The sequence below is a fragment of the Hydractinia symbiolongicarpus genome, chromosome 15, assembly GCF_029227915.1.
Source record: "Hydractinia symbiolongicarpus strain clone_291-10 chromosome 15, HSymV2.1, whole genome shotgun sequence".
In the NCBI taxonomy this organism is placed as follows: domain Eukaryota; kingdom Metazoa; phylum Cnidaria; class Hydrozoa; order Anthoathecata; family Hydractiniidae; genus Hydractinia; species Hydractinia symbiolongicarpus.
The window spans coordinates 9,004,176-9,025,980 of NC_079889.1; the positions used below are offsets into that span (position 1 = coordinate 9,004,176).

The window sequence follows — 21,805 nt, forward strand, 5'->3', positions numbered from 1 at the left end:
ACAGGATATATACAAATGCTGCAATGTAAAACAAAATATATAAAATTTTTAAAAGATCTTTCAAATTTTACTTTTTTTAAGGATGTTTGGAAATTTTTAGGCAGATATCATAATGTTCTCACAAGGAGCAAAATTAATTTAGTGAGTGAACATTCCCATTGCTGAGTAAATTAAATAAATATACTGTACTTTCTTTCAAAATAATCGTTTGAGATGATTTTTATTATATAACACATTTTGCTTACATGTAAACCCATTATGGACAATTTCTTTTTTTTAAGAAAAAAGGTACATTAGACTACACAACGAAAATTTTTTGAGTATCCAAGGATTGGCATCTAAGGGGGTGAAGATTTATATCTTTAGCTTCAGAGAGGAAATATTACCATGGAGAAAAAGCTTTCCAGGAAGACCAAGGTGGAAATGCACTTGGGATACATATAAGTCAAGGTTATGACATTATGAAAAAATATTCCTAATGTTTCAGGTGCATACACTAACATTTACCTGTCAATACTTAACTTGTAAATGAAAAAACACAGAAACAAAAAATGACTTTTTATAAAAAAAAAATAACCATACTTGTTCCTAGTGTGTGGTCAATTGCTGGCCCAGTACCAGAGGATGCTGTAGCACCCTTAGCCAGGGTCCAATTCAGTTGGTCTGTTTTGACATCCTGTAACCAACCATTACACAATCCAGCTTCAAAGTTACAATCAAATACAGCTACATAGAAAGGAAATAAAAATAAAGAACTGGTGAAATTAACGAATAGACAAACAAAATGAATGAAAAAAAGAATGAATGAATGAATGAATCAATCAATCAATGAATGAATCAATAAATCAATGAATCAATGAGTAAGTGAATAAGTAAATGAACACATTTGTAAATTAATGATTGAATAAATAAAGCAAAATCAAATTTAAAATCAAAATTATAGGTGCCAATGTGACTTTTGTTACATTCTCTTGCAGCAGTTAATTTTTTGACTCCTAGCGTATCACAAGAAGTTTTCAGGTTATATGCATGTCATTCAGAAAGCAAGGAAATACAATTTTGATTTGCAGAATAAAATTTTGCATGTTAGTTATTTAATACAGTATACTTACGAGTTACTGGTTTTGTAGGTCTAGCTGATGTTGCAGGAAGTGCAGTTGTTTGGACAGAATTTGGTGATGCATCAGATGGTACGATGACGCAACTTCCAGGTTTGAAGGAGAATGTATCAAGAGCAATATCACCGGTGTACCCATTCCCTCTTACACCTTCAACTATGACCTAGCATAAAGAGAAAAAATAAATGGCTACAATTTTATCAATGGTATATGAGTCGAAGAAATAATAAAAAGGTCTACTTTTTTAAGACAAACAATAAGCCATAACAAAATATCACATGGACAAAATCTACATGAGAGTTTCTGAGACAAATAAAATTTTATTTTGCTCGCTAATGCAGTTTTTTGAAATGGTAACATGGTTTCTGAAAAAATGAAATTAATTTTTGATTTTATTTTGGTCAAAATAAATTCCATTTTACTGTTAATGTTGATGTTAATTATGATTTACACAAAAATGAACTATTGTCGCAAAAAAGCTATTGCGCATGTGCAGTTTGCACAACACCGTATAAAAATATCCTATGTAAATATGATGCACTTTTATTGTGGTTTGAAATCTTAATTTGGGTAAAACTTATTCTGTGTTTGTGTTCTAAGTCAAAAATTATTTAAACAAAATACTATGCACATTGCCAGTAACCAACCTTGTATGAACCTCTGACTAAACCAACATTCACTTGCCCATTAAGCCATCTATTTCCTTTTTCTCCTTTTAATGTCCAAACAAGCTTTTCACCTCCACTAGCATTAACATAAATGTTTAATGAACCAATTGAGCTACCATACATGTGATAGAAGAAAATGAAACATTGACCATTGCTTGAGGTTTGATTGAAAAGTTCGCTAACCAAACGTGTTTTATCTCCAGTTTTTCTTGGACTGGATGCCTCCAAAAACAAGTATTGGCCTAAATTGAAATTGATGTTTTCATTGTATGGTAGGTTAACATGTAATCATCAAAAAAAAAAACATGTCAATTTATAAATAGTAGAGAACAGAGCAAATAACATCATGGCTGCAATGCACACAAAGACAACAATGAAAAACTTTTAGCAATATCAAGTGGAGTAGATAATTTTACTGTTATATTTATATTCTGCAGCTATTAATTCATAAGCCAAATAACAATTACCTTTAGCATTTCCTGTACTGTCAGTGGTTGGTCCTGTAAAGCTACTGGATGTACTGCCTGAACCCAGAATCCAATCGAAGTTGTCTTTATTAGAGGATATAGGCAAGTTATACCATGTGCACAAACCTTTCTCAAAGTTACATTGACCTATAAGAAGATAAATAATTACTCAAATATGATTTAAACAAAACTCGTTCTGTAATGTCCTAAAACGTATAAATATAACAAAATATTCGAAATTTGCAAAAATTCTGATTGTATTTGGGCAGCGTATAGTTCAGTTTGATAAATTGTACCTGGACTAGCACAAATTCCAGGTAGAATTGTAATATCGTCAATAGCCATATCTCCTTGATAACCGTATGAAGTAATGCCTTCAAACACAACCTAAAGAAGACAGACTTAACAACACAGGATCCCACAGGCTCAAACGTATAGGTGTAAGATGACAAATTGTTAACTACAGCCTTGTTAACTAAGACACAATCACAAACAAAAAGTTTGCCATTAGTACAAGTAAAAACCTTCAAATTAGGGATCAACTAAAACATTAAAAGTTTTTAGAATGGTGTGAATTATTCCACTAGGCACAAAGTGACTGGAGATATATGATGCTTTTAGAAAATGTTATCTTTTTTCTTTAAAGAAGAAGAAATTTATTTAAATCTATAAAAAATTTCGGTTTTTAATCATTTTTTATAAACAAATTGTCTTAACTATTAAATGATTTTTTGAACTTAATCATTGTCATGACTCAATTAATTAATTGGTATTTTCATTTCCATTTTTTTTCTTGTCTATAACCTGTATGCTAAAATACACTAAAATAGTCTATACAAGACTTAGAAATCAAATCTTAGAAACTTACCACCGCTGTTGTAGTATTAATTGAGACTTGTCCCTTGACCCATAAATTTCCTTGTTGTCCAGCTTTTGAAAATGAAGGTTTAGAGGATGCAGCTACCTTTGGATTTATGAAAACATTTAACGTTCCTTGATGAAAACCAAACATGTGGTAATAAAACTCCAAACAGCTCCCACCAGCTTGCAAATTATTATATGTTTTTGAGAGTCGCCCCTTGTTTCCCACCTGTCTTCCTGACGCTTCAACATACATATAATATCCTAAATGAAGGGTAAAACACTTTTGGTCTTCTATTTTAGGCAAAAACATCAAGATTAACGTGAGAACAAATAATTTTCAACATTACAATTATTTATGTAATACCCTATTGATTCCTATCGCACAAACCTTTATCTTACTGCTTCATGAAAAAGGCAAGACTTAAACTTTAACTATAAAGACTGAGATAAACTAGAAATTGTTGCTTTCGTTATCACAACTGCCTCGGTTACTGTAAAAAAAATTATTTTGTTTTTCATTTCAGATAAAAAGACAATATAGCATAAAAAATAATGAATTTCCTCTCTTTATTATAGATATAATTCGATATTTTTTAAACTGTTTGGGAAAATAAAATCATAAACAATAAAGTGACAATGTATTAAAAATAGTTTCAAAGATCAAATTTTTCTTTACGAAGACCGTTTAATCGTTTCATTTGTTGATTTTGAAGTTTTCGCTAACATATAAAAAAGATTTATTTCTGACACAGAAGCATTTACTTTCCACATTTATATCAATATCATTCTTTTTGTGTGACAGTACTAGCTTGTACTGAGAAAAAAAACTTTGTAAAGAATTTGACGTTTTAGATGTTTTTATAAGTTCAACACCCCAAAAAATTCTAAAATTATTTTTTTTTTATATATATATATAAATCTATTGTCAAAAATGTCAGCTTTATTAAACAAATTAAGACATTGTGTGATTTTTTCTTTAAGCTGACATTTTTGACAATATATAAAAAAAATTTTAGTTTCTTTTTTAAACCCCTGCTAAACTATGCAATCAGAGGGTACATTTTTATGCGTAACCCAGTTGCTAGAGATCTAGGCCTCAAACTAGGAAAAATTTTAAGCCACAAGCTTTATCAACCTTCAGGCTTCATATCCCTCTCCTGGACACTTCTCCTTCAGTTAGAAAACTTCCTAGTTGGACTAGCAACAGTCTTCCACAAAGGGGTTATTAAGTTTAGAACTTACAAAAACGATCTTAAAGGTCAGAGTAAAGTTTATCATGCCAGCTTTGCAACAATAAAAAGTTGAAGGCTAAAAAAGTCCTTTACCCTTACCTAGCACTTGAATTCAAAAATAAGGTTTCTCCTATTAAAAAATGTGGAAGTGCAATCGTTTTTAGAAAAATTGCCAACTCATTGCAAACCTTCATGGCACTATTTTAGGCTGAACATTTATTTACTGTCAATCAAGTGAGAAAAAAAGTTTACCTAAACTAGTCTGTAAAGTATGATCAGTTGACGGACCAGTTCCAGAGCTAGATGTTCTTCCACGATGCCTTTTCCACATGAATTGACCACTTGTATCGTCTTGAAATCCACATTTATCTTTCTCAAATGTACATGTTCCTTTAAAGAATAAGTGTAAAATAATACAGACTTTAGGAAGCCTAATTTCCTGATAAAGAAAATTTAGAAAACCTTTGCATCCTTTTGCATTTTAAAAGTTATAAATGATCACAAATAGCACTGTATTTTGTTTGATTTTCATCCCTGTAACTTAATACAGTAAGAATGTCAGACATCTTCCAGATACAATTTAAAAGTTTTAAAGCAATGAAGCTCCATAATTTTTGTCTTAGCCATAAAAATTTATAATAATAAAAAAAACAGGCATTTTTCTTGAAATTATAAAAGGCTTTTAAAATGCTGAAATTTTGAATACACATTCTGTAACAATTAGAATAATCATATTAATATGGGCAGATAAGTTTTAAAATAAGAATTGGAACACAGTTGGCTGTACAAGACATTCAACATTAACCATGCTATTAGGATGTCATGTACATACATACTACTTGTGCTCTTGGTAACCTTTGTAGGGGGGTGTTTATTGAGGGGGTGGGATGGTAATTTCCTTCAATTCAAAAGTTGGAGAGAGTATTAATATTTTGAGGTAGGTGATTTTTCATTCAGAGGTGGCAATATTTAAAATGGGGGAGGGTAAAGCTTTTTAATCAGGCAGTTTTAACTTTTAATGTATACGTAATGTTTTTGACTTGTTTGTTAGTCAGAAAGATTTTTCAACTGTTAATTTTTTGTTGTAATGTTTCCTCTTTAGTATTGAACAGCCTTTGTTATTTATCTCTAGTATATGTTTGTCTCATACAATTTTTTGAAAAATTTAATAAAGAATACACATTTCTTTAGTTCTCTAAATGCATTAAAAATTCAATTTATTCGTGATTAATAGGGGGAATCTAATGAAAGGGTTAGATGGAGTATGATTTTTTTTAATATGGGGGTTTAATAAATTGAGTGGAAGTAAAATTATTAAAATTTAGTCTTGTTCCCACCAGCAATGAGATTACCAAGTGTAATAAGTAAAACATTGCCAAAAAACAAGTTCAGTATACCTGTTGAATTGCCACCCCCTCCAGTACTGCTATCACATGATCCATCTGTAACTTTGAAATCGTCCACAGAGATATCACCTTTGTAATCTTTCCCACGTATTGCTTCTACTACGATCTAAAGAAAAAATTTGATTAAAATTATATTTTATTATTTTATTTTGATTTTACAAAAAACTAAGATATCAAAAAGGGTATGACAGGAAGGCCTCTGCAATATAAATGTATGTTTACATAAAAGAATTCCTTAGAACAATTATTCTTAAGACAAAAGACAGAACTTGCCTGAAAACTTCCTGAGCCACCAACTGTCACATTGCTTAAAAACCATTTGTTTCCTTGTGTTCCTTTTTTTCGCCATAAAGCTGCACTCATATTTGAGTTGGAAAGAGTGTAGATGTTTAATGTATCAATATGAGGTCCATACATGTGGTACCAGAAATGAAAACATTTAGGTCCGTTGGAAATTGCTGGAGATATAAGCATAGCATTGTCACCTTGACGACGTGGTGAGCTTGCCTCAATGAACATGTAATAACCTAAAAAGGAAAGATTTATGCATTATATATAGAAATAATGTTGTTGATAAATTGCTGAAGGTCTGAGTTGAACTTCTATTATTTACGCATATGTGCTATCTTTCAAATTAACAGTTTCAGTTCTAAGTGACAGTTTTTCTAGAAGAAAGTTTGAAGTGCGTGGATTTGTATCTCACTCTACCAAAGAATTTAGTTAACACTTTCGAGGTAGCACATATTGACAGATAACAGAGCTAAAAATGGCTACATTGTAGGGAAACATATTATATATTTATGAATGTTTATATGCACAAATAGTGATAGTGAAAAACTGTTAATCATATTGTAATTATTTTAGCAATTCAAATTTCAGCTGATTATTATTAATTAAATTATTATCACCTATATAGTTTTTTTGCAAGCTTTGCCATAAGGAAATCGCTCTCAAAGCTTGCCAAAAGTCTATATATATGATAATAATTTTTGTATATACACATACTTATATATAAACAGTTTCTGCTCAATTTAACTAATTTTTATTATAAACAACTGTGAGATATATTGGTATATGTAATATTATCTTCCCAAGATTGTGGGTTTCATTTCAAAATTCAGTATACTTTTAGGCTAAAAATTTATGTGAGCATAGAACTTTGAGCGCATTACTCCTCCCAAGAATTAGTTTTCGGAATTGACCAAAACTTGCGAAAAAAATTCCCCACAAAAATTTATTCCCTGAAGCTATTGTCTGTCTGTTTTTTAGTTTTGATAAATTTACTGGTATGCATAAATAAATTAAAAAACATTTTTTTACAAGAAACGTAATTTTAAGGTTCAGCCTCAAAGTTTCTTAAATTTAAAAGATATTTTTTTGAAAATTTATAGAGTCAGACTGACGTTACACACCTTTAAAATTTCTTTCACAGAGATTACTGTCAACTTTATCAATTTACTTTTTCAGTTTTTTTAATATTTTGCGAGTTAGCAGCTAAAAGTATCTAAGAGCTCAGCCTGATGTAAAGAAACATTGTGTTTCTTATAAAAAAATATAAATTTTTTGGTCTTTTGTTTGTAAAACCTAAAGGCAAATCATGGTTTATGCAATTTTTATTTATTTTTAAAATCAAGCAGAAAAAAAATATCCAATAAACGAGTCAGAAGAAAGAAAAACAACAGCATTGTCCCCAGTTACAAAGAAATTATGATTTTATTTTTGTGCATTAAAAGAAGAGAAGATATTTTTAAATAAAAATTCTTTTAATAAGATAATTTTTTTTCCTGTCTGACATAGCTGAGTTTACACACAACTAAACTTAAAGTAAAAAATCAACTTTAATGACGAATTAAGAATATTTAAACACTATAATACATACCAACTGAAGTACAGTAACCCCATTTTCTATCCTTTGCATAATCCTTTGTGGTGGAACACCATGATTGAAGTCCATAAGGAATGCACCTTGTATAATTCTTTTTATTGTATAAGAATGGAAAATAACATGGTGCACCTTTCGCAGAGCCGCCTGTAGTTGGTACTAAAAGAGAAGATCAAACGTTCATCAGTTAACCTCTTCATTATAGCTTTTTTATGATGCATACAGTAACAATAAGCACAAAAAATAAAATTAAATTTTAAAAAATGTATGCCTAACAGTCAACCTGTTTAAACATCTCTAAAACCACTTGACGATATGACAACCTGATTATTATTACAAAAGTAGGTTTTAAGATGCAGCAAAATATAATTTTTATGTATAATTTGTCTGTCATTCAAGTTCTTTTAGTCACCTGACTTTTTTTACTTTCTGTTTAGCTATCTACTACCCAGTCAGCACAAAGAGCTCTAAAAGATGTCCTTCAAACATCTTCCACATTTCTAAAGGACGTCTTTTTTGGTGCTGACTTGTCCGTCTATAATGCATCTTTTTAAGAGTCTAAAAGAGGTGTTTTTAAAGATGCATTTCAAAAGATTTGTGAATGTTCCAATAATCAATTGTCAAAAAATATTCACCAGGGGGTGCAGGAAAACAAAATTACGACATATTGAAATGAAAACGTATTATGAAGGCTCGCCAAAATACATTAGTATTTAAAAATAATTAAAAGTGACGGTTACTACTTTTAACTTCGTGAAAAATTGATTTCCGAAAAAAATTAACATGCTAACTAAGTTTGCGAACAACCCCATCTTTTTAAATCGAATTTTTCATATAAAAAACGAACGTCTTTTGAAAGACGCATTTTAGACCACTTTAAGAAATAGGAGAAGACGTCTTTTCAAAGACGCATTTTAGATGCATTAAAGCAAAAAGAGAAAGACGTCTTTTAAAAGATATGTTTTAGATAACTTTTAGATGTCTTTTAAAAAGCGTCTTTTAAAGATCTTTTAAAAGACATCTAAAATGCGTATACTACAAGATTCGAATTTATTTACTTTCAAGAGACGTTTAAAAGATGTCTTCTGTAAGACGTTCTTAAGAAGATGCATTAAAGACATTTTAATAGCGTTTTCTAACAGAAGTTTTAAAAAAGACATCTTAAGAAGTCTTAAAGACGTCTTGTGCCAGTTGGGTATACTTTCTATTTTTCAATTGATGATGTTCGAGGTAGCGCAAGATATGACCGTATGATTAAACATTTTACACTTAGGGGCGATCGTCCAAGAGTGCTTTAGTGCTACCTAGTTTTACTGAAATAGTAGATTGCAGGATTCTGCAAACACAGTATTTGTCATAATGGCACCCTGTTAGTGGTACACAATGGAAAACACATTAATTTTAGCATTTCTGTTACTTTTCAATGCATCATTCCTTTGAGTACTTTTAAAAATAAACTAAAAAAATATTCTCAAATCTTTTGGGTTTTTTGATAAAAAAAAACAGGAAATAAATTTCTTGGCAAAGAAATGTAATTTATGGCAAATTTCCTACTTTGTATGAATATAGCTGCGTGCAATATTATAGTATTATACAAAACCAAAACAAACTCATTGTCCAACAATATAAAGCATCAACACTAAAAACCCTGTTTTTGATTACTCATGTCAATATAATGTGATTGTTTCCCTTGGCGGATAGAGGCAATGATTGCACAAACATAAAAAAAATCAATATCATAACCTATAATGTATATACCTGGTAAAGTTTTAACAGTTGAAGTGTGGTCTCTTTTTGGACCAGTGCCAGAGCTACCAGTACTACCAGTTTGTCTACTCCAATCAAATTTATCTGTTTTACTTTGCGTCCATTTACAAGTGTCTTTCTCAAAATCACAATCTTGAGATAATAAATTTCCTAGAAAAAAATATTTCTTGGTTTTATTTTACGCTATTTCATAATTTATAGCTAGTTAGCTAGCTAGCTATTTATAGCTAGTTAGCTATTGATACATAATCGAACAGTCTTTTTAGCTAAATCCCTGAACCTTTGAGTCAAGACGGACAAGTGCCGATTTCAATCAGCTGAGATTCGCGGATTAACTTTCCCACAAAAACTGTTTAACTTCAGGTTTTTTTAATTTAGAAACTTGTTATTTTAAATCTTGATACAATTTCTGCTTGAGCGGCAAAACCGCGTGTATTTGTTTTCAAAATTAAGGATGCTTTTACATGAGGCCAAAAGGGACTAACAACTTCGTCCACATACCCCTTTCTAAGTTTTTTGAAAAATAAAATGACTCTTTGTTACGGCCAGAAATATTCGAATCAGTGTTCGCCTTATAAGAAATAGGTTGTTTAGGCAAACCGCAATGTAAACATGCAAAACCAACAACTTAGCAAGTTAAATAAAGTAAAGTCAACTGTTTTGCAAAATCTATGCCCGCAAAACATATTTTGTGTAGTTACAAGTAGTGTCAAAATTTAACGACTTAGAATTTAGTTATTCGTTTCTCTCAAAAAATAATTAGAAAGGAAAAAAATTATCAACGATGGCAGGCAAGTTCTTTTAGGGCCCTTGAGCCAGGGCAAGGTCCACACATTTTTCGTAATGTGAAACTTAAAAGTTCTGTTTGTCCAAGAACTGAAAAAAATCACACTGAGAGAAGAAAAAAGATAGGCTTATATACTACTAATTTCTCTTTATGCAAAAGCCATAATTTTTTCTGCCATTCGTGATTCGTATCATATCCTTGAATTATGAAAGACACAAGACGCGTGGAGATGAGATATTCATAAGCTCCGCCTTACAAAGATAATAGCACAAGCAAATAACTACAGAAATGCACAGTTTTTGTGTGTTTCTTTTGTAACAAACTTGAACAATTCTTCTGATACCTAGTTTATGAAATCAAGTTTTGTATTGACGTATTTAAAGAATTAAAATGAAAAAAAACTTACCTACTAAGAAAACTAAAACTAAATATATACATAATTTACAATGGCCCAATTTTGGGTGTACCATGTTGCGAAACACCGCCCCTACTTTAATTCAGGGTGTGTCTCTTATTCTTTCTTTGTTTATAACCAAATTTCGATCATCAATTCGATTATTTCATCAACAAACTGCTGGTTGATTTCAATCCTTTTTTGTCTAAAAACAAAAGGAAAAATACTGACGTAACAAAACATAATAAACTTGTTGTGAGTAATTCGCTCTAAAACAAAGTGGACAACGAACATGTTGCAGTTGGCTTTCTATGCCTTGGACGTCTTCTTGAAGTCTAAGGCGAATTCTACTCGCGAGATTACTATTTACACTCCATGCGCGCGCTAAATGGTATTGTAATAATTCTAGACTTTCACAATCTATGAAAGGATTTAGACTTGGTGCACATGTTGTTCTTTATTTTCAATTAAATTTTAGCCTGAAAGTTCTTATAAAATAGATTCTTATGGAAAAAGCTGTAGAATGCAAAGAAAATCAAGCACGAAATTAATTTTTAACGGCATATTTGGTTTTATTTATCAATTCCTTTTTTTCTGTAAATTTAGAGAGAAAAACTCGTAATGAAACCAATACTTGGTGATGTTATGAAAGAAATAATTGAAATGAAAAAAACAAGCACTGCTAAGAAGCACTTGGGTATTACAAGCCTGAGGACAGAAAATCACATAACAGAAAAAACTAATGGATCATTTCAAAATACTTAACCATACTTGACGCATTCAAATTATTGTATTATATTTTTTATAAATAAGGTTTATTTACGTAAAACACATAAGCATCCTTTCGTAAGAGGATTCAAGTTTTGTGTTGAATGAACTGTCTCATTCAGTTTATGTTAGATCGTCGCCTACCTGGTGACGAAATAAAAAAGACTTGTGGAAGTGTCATTGTCACGACATCAAGGATGAAATAAAATTTGTTACAATTAAAAAAAATGATGTGGTCCCAATCTCGTCCCTAGGTTTTATAAGGCTTTCAACACTGGGAAAGCCATGCATAAAAGCTAAAAAAGGATCAAATTGGTGCGGTTGTATAAAATACACCAATCCGAAGCATTGGGCTACCATTTTGTATTGCGGTGCGGTGTTGAGACTGAGCGCGAAGAAGGGTTGAAAAATTAGTTGAGAGAGGAGCAAACAGAGTGAAAAGAACAAATAAAATGATTCATACGATATTAAAATGAGCTATAAACAAACTGTTATCTTTTAAAACAAAATACCCAGCGTTAATTGTGCTGTTGTTGGTTCTACGAATAGCCAGTATAAAATTCGAAACTGGAAGCTATAATTTGATATAATATAATGTAAAACCTAATTTTTATTAATTACGCAATATTTGTTGTGTTGGGAAAGCATATTGCTAAATTTATTTTTTGTTAAATTTTGCGAAACGATTTTCACTTTGTTTGCAAAGGTTATAACTGTAAACTATACATCGCACCTTGAAGATCGCACATGAAATTCAATATCTTCAAAAACAAAACAAATAAAAAAATTAAAGAGCTGTCAAGATGATGGACAATTCCAAAGTCCGTGTTGTTTCAAATCTCTTTTTCGACTTCTGAGATGGTTGTCATGGAAATAAATAAAAACAAAATTGGTGGATGACTTGCATAATAAGTTTGCGAAATCGATTGTCAATAAGAGATTTAAATGACTTACATACCAAAGTCAACTGAAGCGAAAGAAATAATAGAAATACTGAACTGTACGTTATAATGCTTCAGTGGAATGTTGCTCTATGAAATGAAAAAATGTTTTAATTGGGACGCCCGAAAAGTAAAATTCTTTCCCGTGTTTAATTTTAACTTCAGAAAAGAATTTTTTAAATCTAATATATTTTAATCAAATAAAGTTTCTTTTAGCTACTTTACTTTATTTTTCTTATCCTTGATTCATCGGTAACTGTGAGCACTTCATCCACAGCTTCTACACTGTCTATCTGTCTGACAACGCAAAGATACTTCCATCAGCAACAACATATTTGTGATGCAATATTTGTTCCCACACAAGACGCAAAGCAATGTATTTACCAGTCTTTCCCTTTTTAACGGTAGAAAGATTACCAGTGGGTAAGTTAGTCATTTCCTGGGAACAAAGTTGGTAAAAATGTCTGCTCTTAGTTGAAAAAAAAAAGTAAAAGTTAGATTTCGCAATGTGTGAAGTTTTGCAATATTTTCTAATGAATGAACTGAAAATTGAGACTGTTTTATTTTCTTTTATTTCAATTTGAGATAATTGACTTTTCTCTGTATGCATGGAATAAAACTTTGTGGCGGGAACACTGAGTTACTGTTACCCCTTATAGACTTTTTTTGACTGAAACAATTTAGGTGAAAGTTAGTGACCTAACCGGACTTCCAGTTTTATATCCCCCTTTTTTGCAACTTTTTCAAAACAATTAAATTATTGTTCAGTCTATGTTGTTGTTGTTTTTGTTATATTGGTTTAGCTTTTGTACTTTTTATTCTAACGTTAAGCTGGCCTATGTTTATCTTTCAGTGTGACGAGAAGAGTAAGCTTGATGCATTGTTTATTAATTTATTTTTCTAGGTCTGGCGTCCGAAGTATGTTTACTTTTTTGGTGAATGAAATCAACAAACATTTTTTCTTTAAAATTCGTCCCAAGAGACTACTAATTGAGATTACTAGTCCTTAGCCTGTTGAGAATTCCTCGCACCGACATTTCGTGCATCCTTGCCGCCTGTTTACATGAAGTAATGCAATTTGCTTGGACGGGTGTTATTACTACAATGTAAGGTACGATTATAATGACGTTTTCGATTACAAAACCCCCTGCTTTTAAATTTGCACACACACGACAGCGGGTGTCATGTAGGGCGCTGTATAAATAAAAAAAGGAATTTTAGGCGCGAAATTTTTAAAAATGGTAGATTACTTGCACTGGTTTTCTTGCTTCGTTTCCTCATTTACATAATGAGATTTTTCTTTTACTGTAACCCTATAATTCATTTTGCTTTCCAATCCAGTTATACTTGGAGGCCCCCCAAATGAGCGTAAATTTCGTAAGAAAGACTGCATTGAGTGCAATATTTATTATCACTGTTTACTGCTTAGCCGAATAAGATTTAATAGAATTTACATTAGGTTGTATTGAGCACAAATATTTAAGGATGAATTTAATGAATGGAGTATAAGTTTCGCCTAAGACTATTTACAGGTTGTGCGCTCCTCACAATGTATCGACGCGCACTTAACATGAATGTAATAATATTGAAGAATCATCACAGATATCTTGAAACTCAAGTATAAACATCTATTGGTGGCTACAATAATGTCTTGAGAGCGGCACGTGTTGAACCAAGGGCGCCTTTTACTTTTCTTACACGACAAATCTGTTTTTCTGAATTAGAGAATAAAACTAAACTGTTATGAAAAGAAGGACAGTGTATTGTTTAGCCTTAAATTGGAATGCCAAAAAGATAAAACTTTGATTAAGAATGTTTTTTTATATTTCAACTGGGATGTGTTTTATAAAAACTATTAAAGAGGAAAGAAAATGTTGGCAAAATCAAGCTTGTTATCCCCAAATCGATGCCAAAAACTTTTTTCTTGTCTGATCATACCTGATTATGCCTGTAAAAATGGTGCACCATGCCAAAACTGTAGAAGTTTTGAGACTAAGCTATTGAGCTGGCGTCAACCACAATCTTTATTTCGCCTGTTTAGAATATAAACAGACATGTTGACATAATGGAGAAGATCTTATATTAAATCCACTCTCCTTCATAGAAAAAGTTTTTTTTAAAGTAAAAAGAGTAAACCTCTTACAAAGAAATTTGATTGAGGCTGCAGGAATGTTTACAGATAGAAGAGTTGAGAATTCATTGAAACATCCACCTCTTCGATTCTGTGTACCTTTTACCGATGTCAAATTAATGCTAATTATGTTAATTAATGTTAATGAATATAAATTATGTAATGTCACACAAATCACGGAAACCTTGTTAAACTTTTTTTAAAGAATTGGTTACATAAAGGGAGTCCTTTATGTAACTAATTCTTCTTGATGGTCTTCTATGATTACTAATTTTATAGTACATTTTGAACAGTTTAACACGCATACATTATTGCAGTAGATTTTGTCTAACATATAAAAGCCTTGAATATTTTTGTCCCAATTTTTTAGAAATTTTTTGCTGAGTCATTTTAAAAATTTACTCTTATCATAATAATTGCAGTTGTTTTTGCTGAGTCATCTGTCACCAAAAATGTAAAAACTTATTACAGAAAAGGTTTGAGGATTGGTTTAAATAAAGAGAAAAATAAATAATTAAATAAAATAGATGTTTCTATAAATCAGCCGACAAGATTGTTTAGGAAAATAAATTTGTATGTCTATTTTTATTTACTTGTTTGTTTATCCGGGTTAAACAAGGTAGTCACTTTCACCACAAGACAGTAAATAGCCAGATATTCTTGTTCTCTGTATCTATCCCATTTAACGCGCTACACAATTTATCAGCTTATCTTTAATAACCTTTCATTCGCCACGGAATTAAATCATGCAGCCCACAAGTAAATAAAAAGCATACCTGAACAAAAGAAAGGATGCAAATCTCGCGCCAGTTGTGTGCTTAATTTGCAGCTTTTGCAAACGATTCGAGGCTTTAACAAAAAAAGGTGTGTAGCCCTCGAGAGTTGCTGCAAGAAGAATGAAGAAAAGCGTGGAATTTGAAACCAATGTCACATGGCTGGCGCAAAAAATATATTAAAAAAAATGCTTTTTAATGCATTAACAATTGTTAAGCCGTATCTAAATAACACTAGCCAATCAGATCCGTGTATTTACAGTTTTCTTTTGTTCTGAGCAACCAATTAAAACAATGCGCATGAGATAAAACAGCATCATTAAACCGAACGTGTACAGGAATATATTTCACCAATGGATTATTTCACCAAACACCGTAGATGATTTCTCACGCTTCGTGCGAAAAGTCTAATAAAATACCTCTTAAAAACACCCAGGAGGGAGGATGTTGGGTTTGTTTTGAAAAGATAATGTTTCAATTTATGCAACGTGTGTTGTTGTGATTTTTGTAGCTCGTGACCGCGTTAATGACAGGGAGGCTTAAGGTGAAAAGTACTTAAAAGTCTTGCACCAACATGATTTCTGATTCACATGTAAAAATAAAAAATTGTTGAAAAAAATTGATATAAAAAGTCAATAAGGTATTTTCAAGCTGTCAATTGTGCACAATCAAAATTTAAATACAGTGTTTTTAGACCATATTAAGTCATTTACTAGCTGTAACACGGCTGGCGAGTGAATCCGCAGCGGCCAAAGAAGAAAGGAAATGTTCTTGGCTGTACCGCAATCCACCGTAGCACTTTGCAAGGTGGTACACTCTGAATGACGTGTATCTGAAGTCTTCACACAATCACGCCTTACTTACAATGCGAATCTCTGCCAGAAGCGAAAATTGCTGTTCCAAATTCTGTAGATTTTTCCACAGATAGCTGGTCCGGTCATCGCAGTTTGTTTCTATGAAATTCCGAAGAACAACAAAAGTTTCCCGCCCTTTTATGCTACAAATGTTTTTAAAAACACGTGTAACACATATGTACTGTGCATGCGCAAGCTTTCCGCTTCATGCGGTCTTGGAGGACAAATATCCTTAGTTTTATTGTTTATATTGTTAATCAAACTTTGTGCTTCAAAAGGATTAAATGCCATTAGCGCTTTCGTTGGAGAATCGAAAAAGTAAAATGATCCCTAATTTTGTTCTATAAAATCTGCAATTAATAATTTTTACAAACTGAAAGCCTTATTTCAAATAACTTTACTTTTATTTCAAATCAATCAAAGAGAACATATTTTTCTTCTCGCTTTTATTCCAAATAGCTTCACTTTTATTCTAAATTGAATGCAGGCAGTTCTCTCCGCACAGTCTCACCCTCACAGTTACAATTATAAATCAAGTTTCTTATTTGCACAAGTTGATATTTGATTTTCCATTTCGCGACGAGCATAGTTAAGTGACGTAACATTTTGTTTAGATTGATCTAACAGCAGTATCTAGTCATACCCAGGCTGTTTCACCATCGAAATATTGTCATATTAAAGTTTTTTTTCTCAAACTTAGAATGTTCTGTCATATCAAGGTTGTTCAGTCACAATCAGGCTGCTTTCTCAGCCTCAGATTGGTTTATAGCTATGTGCATTGCTACCTTGGATTTTTTTTCAAACCCTGGTTATTTTGTTATACCGTGGTTCATCTGACAAATTAATTCAGAATCCTTTATAAGGGAGTCAATGAGAAGCACGCATAATAGAAGATGTTGATTGGCCAAAAACACGACGTTTTCTGACAGCCTTTTAAATTAAATTTTGTTATTATGAAAAATTAAAGACGGTAAGGCGACGTAAAATTCTTAAAAATTACAGTCAAAGAAAGGCGGTCGAGATTACGTAAATAATTCTGTTTATATTTTAGTTGGTTTTTCTGGTTTCCATTTATATGTCCAGTATTGTTGTCTAACTTATCACGTGTTTTCACTTCCTTATTAAACACGTATGACTTGGAACGTGGGAATTATATACTCTTGTTTATGCAAGTACAAAACGGTAGCCCCGGTAGAAGATTTGCATTTATTCATGTTATTTCCATTATGAAGTCAAAATTGCGCCTGTGTTTTGATCGAGAAGGTCGTGTGTTTTCTGGAGCAGGATTTGTCTGGTAATGAAAGCAATACACGCTACATAGCGCTATATCGAGTATCCGCCGTAGAGTCTCCTGGCAACAGTATTAATAAGTAAAAAGCATGTCGAATTTAAAGCATCTCTTACTTTAAATACCATTGCGTTATTTATTATTACTTATTAAAGTCTTATATTCTAGGATTATTATTCCTTATGGAAAAAGGTGTGAGAAAGGCGTGCTTGAGGATAATTTCTTGGATATATATTCAATACATATTCTCAACAACAACAATAAGCATATTTAACGTCAAATGTTACTTAAAAATAATCCCAAGGCCGAACTAACTGACTTGGAAGGCGGTTGCTTTATGTTTAATCGGGATAACAGTATTTACTTAATCGGGGTAACGGTATTTTATTTAATGCTAGGATATTGTTCAGATGACTCAACTTTTTGATAAAAAGAAACTTGGGATAGAATTTTAATTAGGACAGCTAAAAGATGTGAATAAAAAGAAACTTGATACAGGGACTTTTCATCTGAGCAAGTATAATTTGAGATATGCACACAATGTGTTGTGTAAACATTTCACGAAACCGCTTAAATAAATAAACCAATTCAAGATTGGTGATTGTTCTAAATAGATGAAGACATGTTTAGGCAAAGATTGAAGTTGTATTTTGAAATGTTTGCCTAACTTTGTTTATATTTACGTTTTTAGAAACATTTCTTTGCTTATCTCCCCCGGTATAGGTATATAGGTAATCTCCCCCGCGGAGGTTTGGTAATTGAAAGGAAAACAACGAGTCAAGGTTTTCTTACTAAACTATAACGATATTACGATTTTGTCATTTCTAAAGTTTCTACTTTTAAGCGATAAACTTTTCCTAGATTTATGCGCTGTAAATTCTTCATATATATCGAGTGTTCCTTACAATGTCATTATTAACATTAGCGTCGGGAAAAAAGGTTGTCTAGATTAAACATGTCACATATACGTAAATTGAAGATAAAAGTTATAATATGGGGAAGTTGTTGATGCGAAAAGATCTATCCCAAATGTGTGAATAAATGAGTATTAAAAACCAGAAATTGTAAACACGTATGTTTTAGAGCACCGAATACCTTCAAGGGCGTGTGCGGGGGGTCCTTTACATTATTTTGTTCGTTTGCCATGCAAGTATCGGTAAAAGTAATACAGTAGTGAAGCAGGTCCTTAACGTGTGTAGGTTGCAATTGTTTTGGCATAATAACTTAGTCTTTTTAAACAATGATAAAGTTGTGTGGCGGTCGAAACGTTGTACCATCGTGCTGGAATGAGCTCAGTCTAAGGTTTTAACGCCATTATATGCGTATAATGCAGAATGAGGACAAAGTAGATCAATTTGGATAATGACTTTTTTAAACATAACCTTAACAAATATTCTTTAAAAGATTATACGCTTTGAGTCGAGAATATCCGGTGAAAACACGCTTGACTGTTCCTGAATTTTTATGAACCGCTTTGAAATGTTTTGACTTAGTTTTGTTCAGGTGTTCTTAGAGAGTGCCATGTTGTTTTGCCTTCTAGTTCTTCTTTTAAGTCATTCAGGATATTAATTAACTGAACATTCTAAAGGGGAATTTTGAAAAAAATTCTTTCCCCTTGTCAACCTCGGAATTTTTCTAAATAAGCAACGATTGTTGTGTGGTCAGACACGCATTTGGTTAGTTCTTGATTTTTCTTGTACAATTTCTCTAATTATTGGATACCATTGGTGCAAAAACTGTCCGCCTTCTGGAAGTTTGATATATACTTTAAATCATGTTCGAAATATGCGATTGCCCTAGACAAAAAGAAATAACAAAAACAAACAAGAAAATAAACAGAAAAAAAAACACTAAATTATATAATATAATTTATATTATATAATTTGTTTAAAATAGCAACAACAGAGTTGTAGTCAAAACAATATTTTTTGTTCTTTTTCCTCCAAAAACAATTTAAGGAGCATTATTTTCTTTTTGTGCACGCTAACAAGAAACAACAATACTTTTACGCTTGTCTTGTACATTTTTTAGAAAGTTTTAGAAAGTTTCAAGTAAAAAAGTTTGGAAAATATTTGACTAGAATTTGGTCGGTGTAGTGAAACCTGTATGTTAATCAGAGGTGTCAGAGGTGAAAATGCAGTGTTGCCCACAAGCTCGTTATTTTTGCTACAAGCTTATCTGTCTTGCAAACCATCCAGGTTGTTAGAGAACAAAAAAAAGGTATAATCCTGAATTAGGGTTGGTATAATTGTTCCAAAATGTTTTCCAGCTTTCGGGCTTTACAGAGATTCTATTAGCACAACAGTTTTAAACCTCCTCAACCTCGTACCCTGGGCTATTTAAGTTTGTCGCAATATCAAAAGCCTAAAATACCTTGGGTTTAAGATTTGTTGTATGAACGACAGTGAACCTTACGTTGATCGGGTTTACGTTAAATTTATTCGTAATTTCACTTTAAAAAAATCAGACAAATCATCTAAGGTGGTGTGTTATTACTTTGGGTTAAAATTAGTCCTCGAGTGGTTGGTGAAATGGGAGGAGTGTAGTAGAGGTTTTGTTTTGTGGTGAAGAATTATTTGACAAAACCTTCTTAATAAGGAAACTAAATATTTACTGTACGCCGATGCAAGTAATAGCTAACTCGTGTTTCAGCTTGGGTTTTTTTATTTCTAGATTTATGTTTTGCAATTAATACTTAGTTATATTAAAGTTACAAATTTGGGTAAAACTGAAAAAAAAATACATCCGTTTTGTTTTTTCATTCCCGTCAAGATGTTGTATCAGAACATAAGGTTCGTTTCCATTCAACTGCATTCCCGCTTTAGCGCTAAAAAAGCTTACGGGTTTTTTCGTTTGCGCATGCGCAATTGGATAAAAACTTCTAATATTACACAAGGCCAAAGTTTATATTATGTAGTGTAGATGTGTTAATTTAAATCCATAGAAGAAAACACGCACAAGGATTCACAATACAAGCTAGAAAAAATACTTGGCATACCCCAAAAAAATTCCCCTAACTGGGCCTAAATATGCTTCTAAGTCTTATATAGGCGTTATGCTTATAAAAAAACATTATTTGCCACAACTGTGCTGTAAATTGTTGCAAACAAAGAATTCTGATGAGAATGAATTTAGTCCCCAACTAGCATATGTTCTCTTGATATGAGAGGTTAAGTAAAATGTTAATCAGTCATTCAAAGACTTCTAAATTGATAAAATTTGCGAGTCTCACAAATTGATAAAATTAAAGTCTCCCAATTCATCAAGAAGGCAAAATGCCGTCGGAGCGAGGTTGTACAAAATGCAAAATTTTCCACTAGTCACTATTTAAGCGGAGCTAGACTATGTAATCCTGTTCAGGGTTTTACTTCAAAAACTATAGTTTCCCCGTCAATTATCTTGATATCGGGCTTGGCGAAATTGTCGACATAAATTTCAAGCATCTAAGAAACGTAAATTTAAGTAAGAAGAAACCATGACCCGGCTGGTGGCCTTTTGGTAGAGCGTACAGCTTCTAGTTGGGAAGGTCTTGGGTTCAATCCTCGACCTAGTCATATCAGAGACTATAAAAAGTGTGAATCTATCCTTTCTCCTTAGCGTCTAGCATATGATTGATATCTTAGGTGGCTGTCTAGTTGAGCAATCGCTGTTCTTGCACAAAATTCGTAGCTTACTTTAAATACAATACTCCCTTCGAAGGGGTTGTTAATAGTGTAGTACCAATAGAAATTGAAGAGGCTATCCTTGATAAGCCATTTCAATCTTAAAACTCGTGTACTTTTAAATATCAATAATTCTTGTTTTCTTTTTGTAAAATGTATTTCGTAACTTCCTGGAATTTTTTAAATGTGTGATAGCTTTGTCGCCTGTGGTTGTGTTACTGATGTGGTTATATTACACACAACATACTTTTTAACTTTGTTTTTGCGGTACGAACTCTGAGTTGCAACTTAGTCGTATATTTATATATCAGCGCAAAATTAAAATTTCCACTAAGTTTTTTGGAACAACGAAAATTGTGCCCCAATAAAAAATATACATATTGAAAATTAACAGAAAGAACGGAAGTCTGCGAATGTAACATTTTTAATTAACAATCTTGTTTTTTTATTCACCATTCGCGGTAAGTTGTTCGACGTTTTAACAAAATGACGTCTTTAAAGTGTTATTTAGGCTACATGCCGTACGACGTTTAATTTATTCGTTTATACGAAAAAATTTATCCAGTAGAAAAATAAGGTATTTTTACATGAAAGTTGGATCTCTGTTAAATCCCCCCTTTTGTACAATCCTAAACAAAGTTATCGAGACAATTTTTAAATCTTGCAATTTAACACACGCCACAGCTTCTCCACACAAGTAACCACGTAGCAAACTCCCCTCTCCGTGTATCTTAACGTGGAAGAGCCGAGAAGAAGCTCCCAGGAGGGAGAGAATGGGTGAAATGAGGGCATAGTTGTTAGGA

The 21,805-nt window shown here is 32.0% G+C and overlaps 1 protein-coding gene across 2 annotated transcripts in view; it reads right to left on the reverse strand.

Annotated features, from left to right (window-relative positions):
- The window catches only part of LOC130629183 (MAM and LDL-receptor class A domain-containing protein 2-like), a 69,239-nt gene extending 53,882 nt beyond the window's left edge, over positions 1–15,357 (reverse strand). For both annotated transcript variants that reach the window (XM_057442310.1, XM_057442309.1), the window contains exons 1-13: positions 15,202–15,357; positions 10,598–10,790; positions 9,396–9,554; positions 7,635–7,796; positions 6,029–6,282; positions 5,747–5,861; positions 4,602–4,739; positions 3,122–3,378; positions 2,550–2,640; positions 2,254–2,400; positions 1,766–2,028; positions 1,113–1,281; positions 583–726 (exon numbers count right to left, since the gene is read on the reverse strand). In XM_057442310.1, the coding sequence (XP_057298293.1) occupies positions 583–726; positions 1,113–1,281; positions 1,766–2,028; positions 2,254–2,400; positions 2,550–2,640; positions 3,122–3,378; positions 4,602–4,739; positions 5,747–5,861; positions 6,029–6,282; positions 7,635–7,796; positions 9,396–9,554; positions 10,598–10,661 (1,963 nt within the window). In that variant the 5' untranslated portion in view covers positions 10,662–10,790; positions 15,202–15,357. The remainder of the gene's footprint in view (positions 1–582; positions 727–1,112; positions 1,282–1,765; positions 2,029–2,253; positions 2,401–2,549; positions 2,641–3,121; positions 3,379–4,601; positions 4,740–5,746; positions 5,862–6,028; positions 6,283–7,634; positions 7,797–9,395; positions 9,555–10,597; positions 10,791–15,201) is intronic.
- Between the last annotated feature and the right edge of the window lie 6,448 nt (positions 15,358–21,805).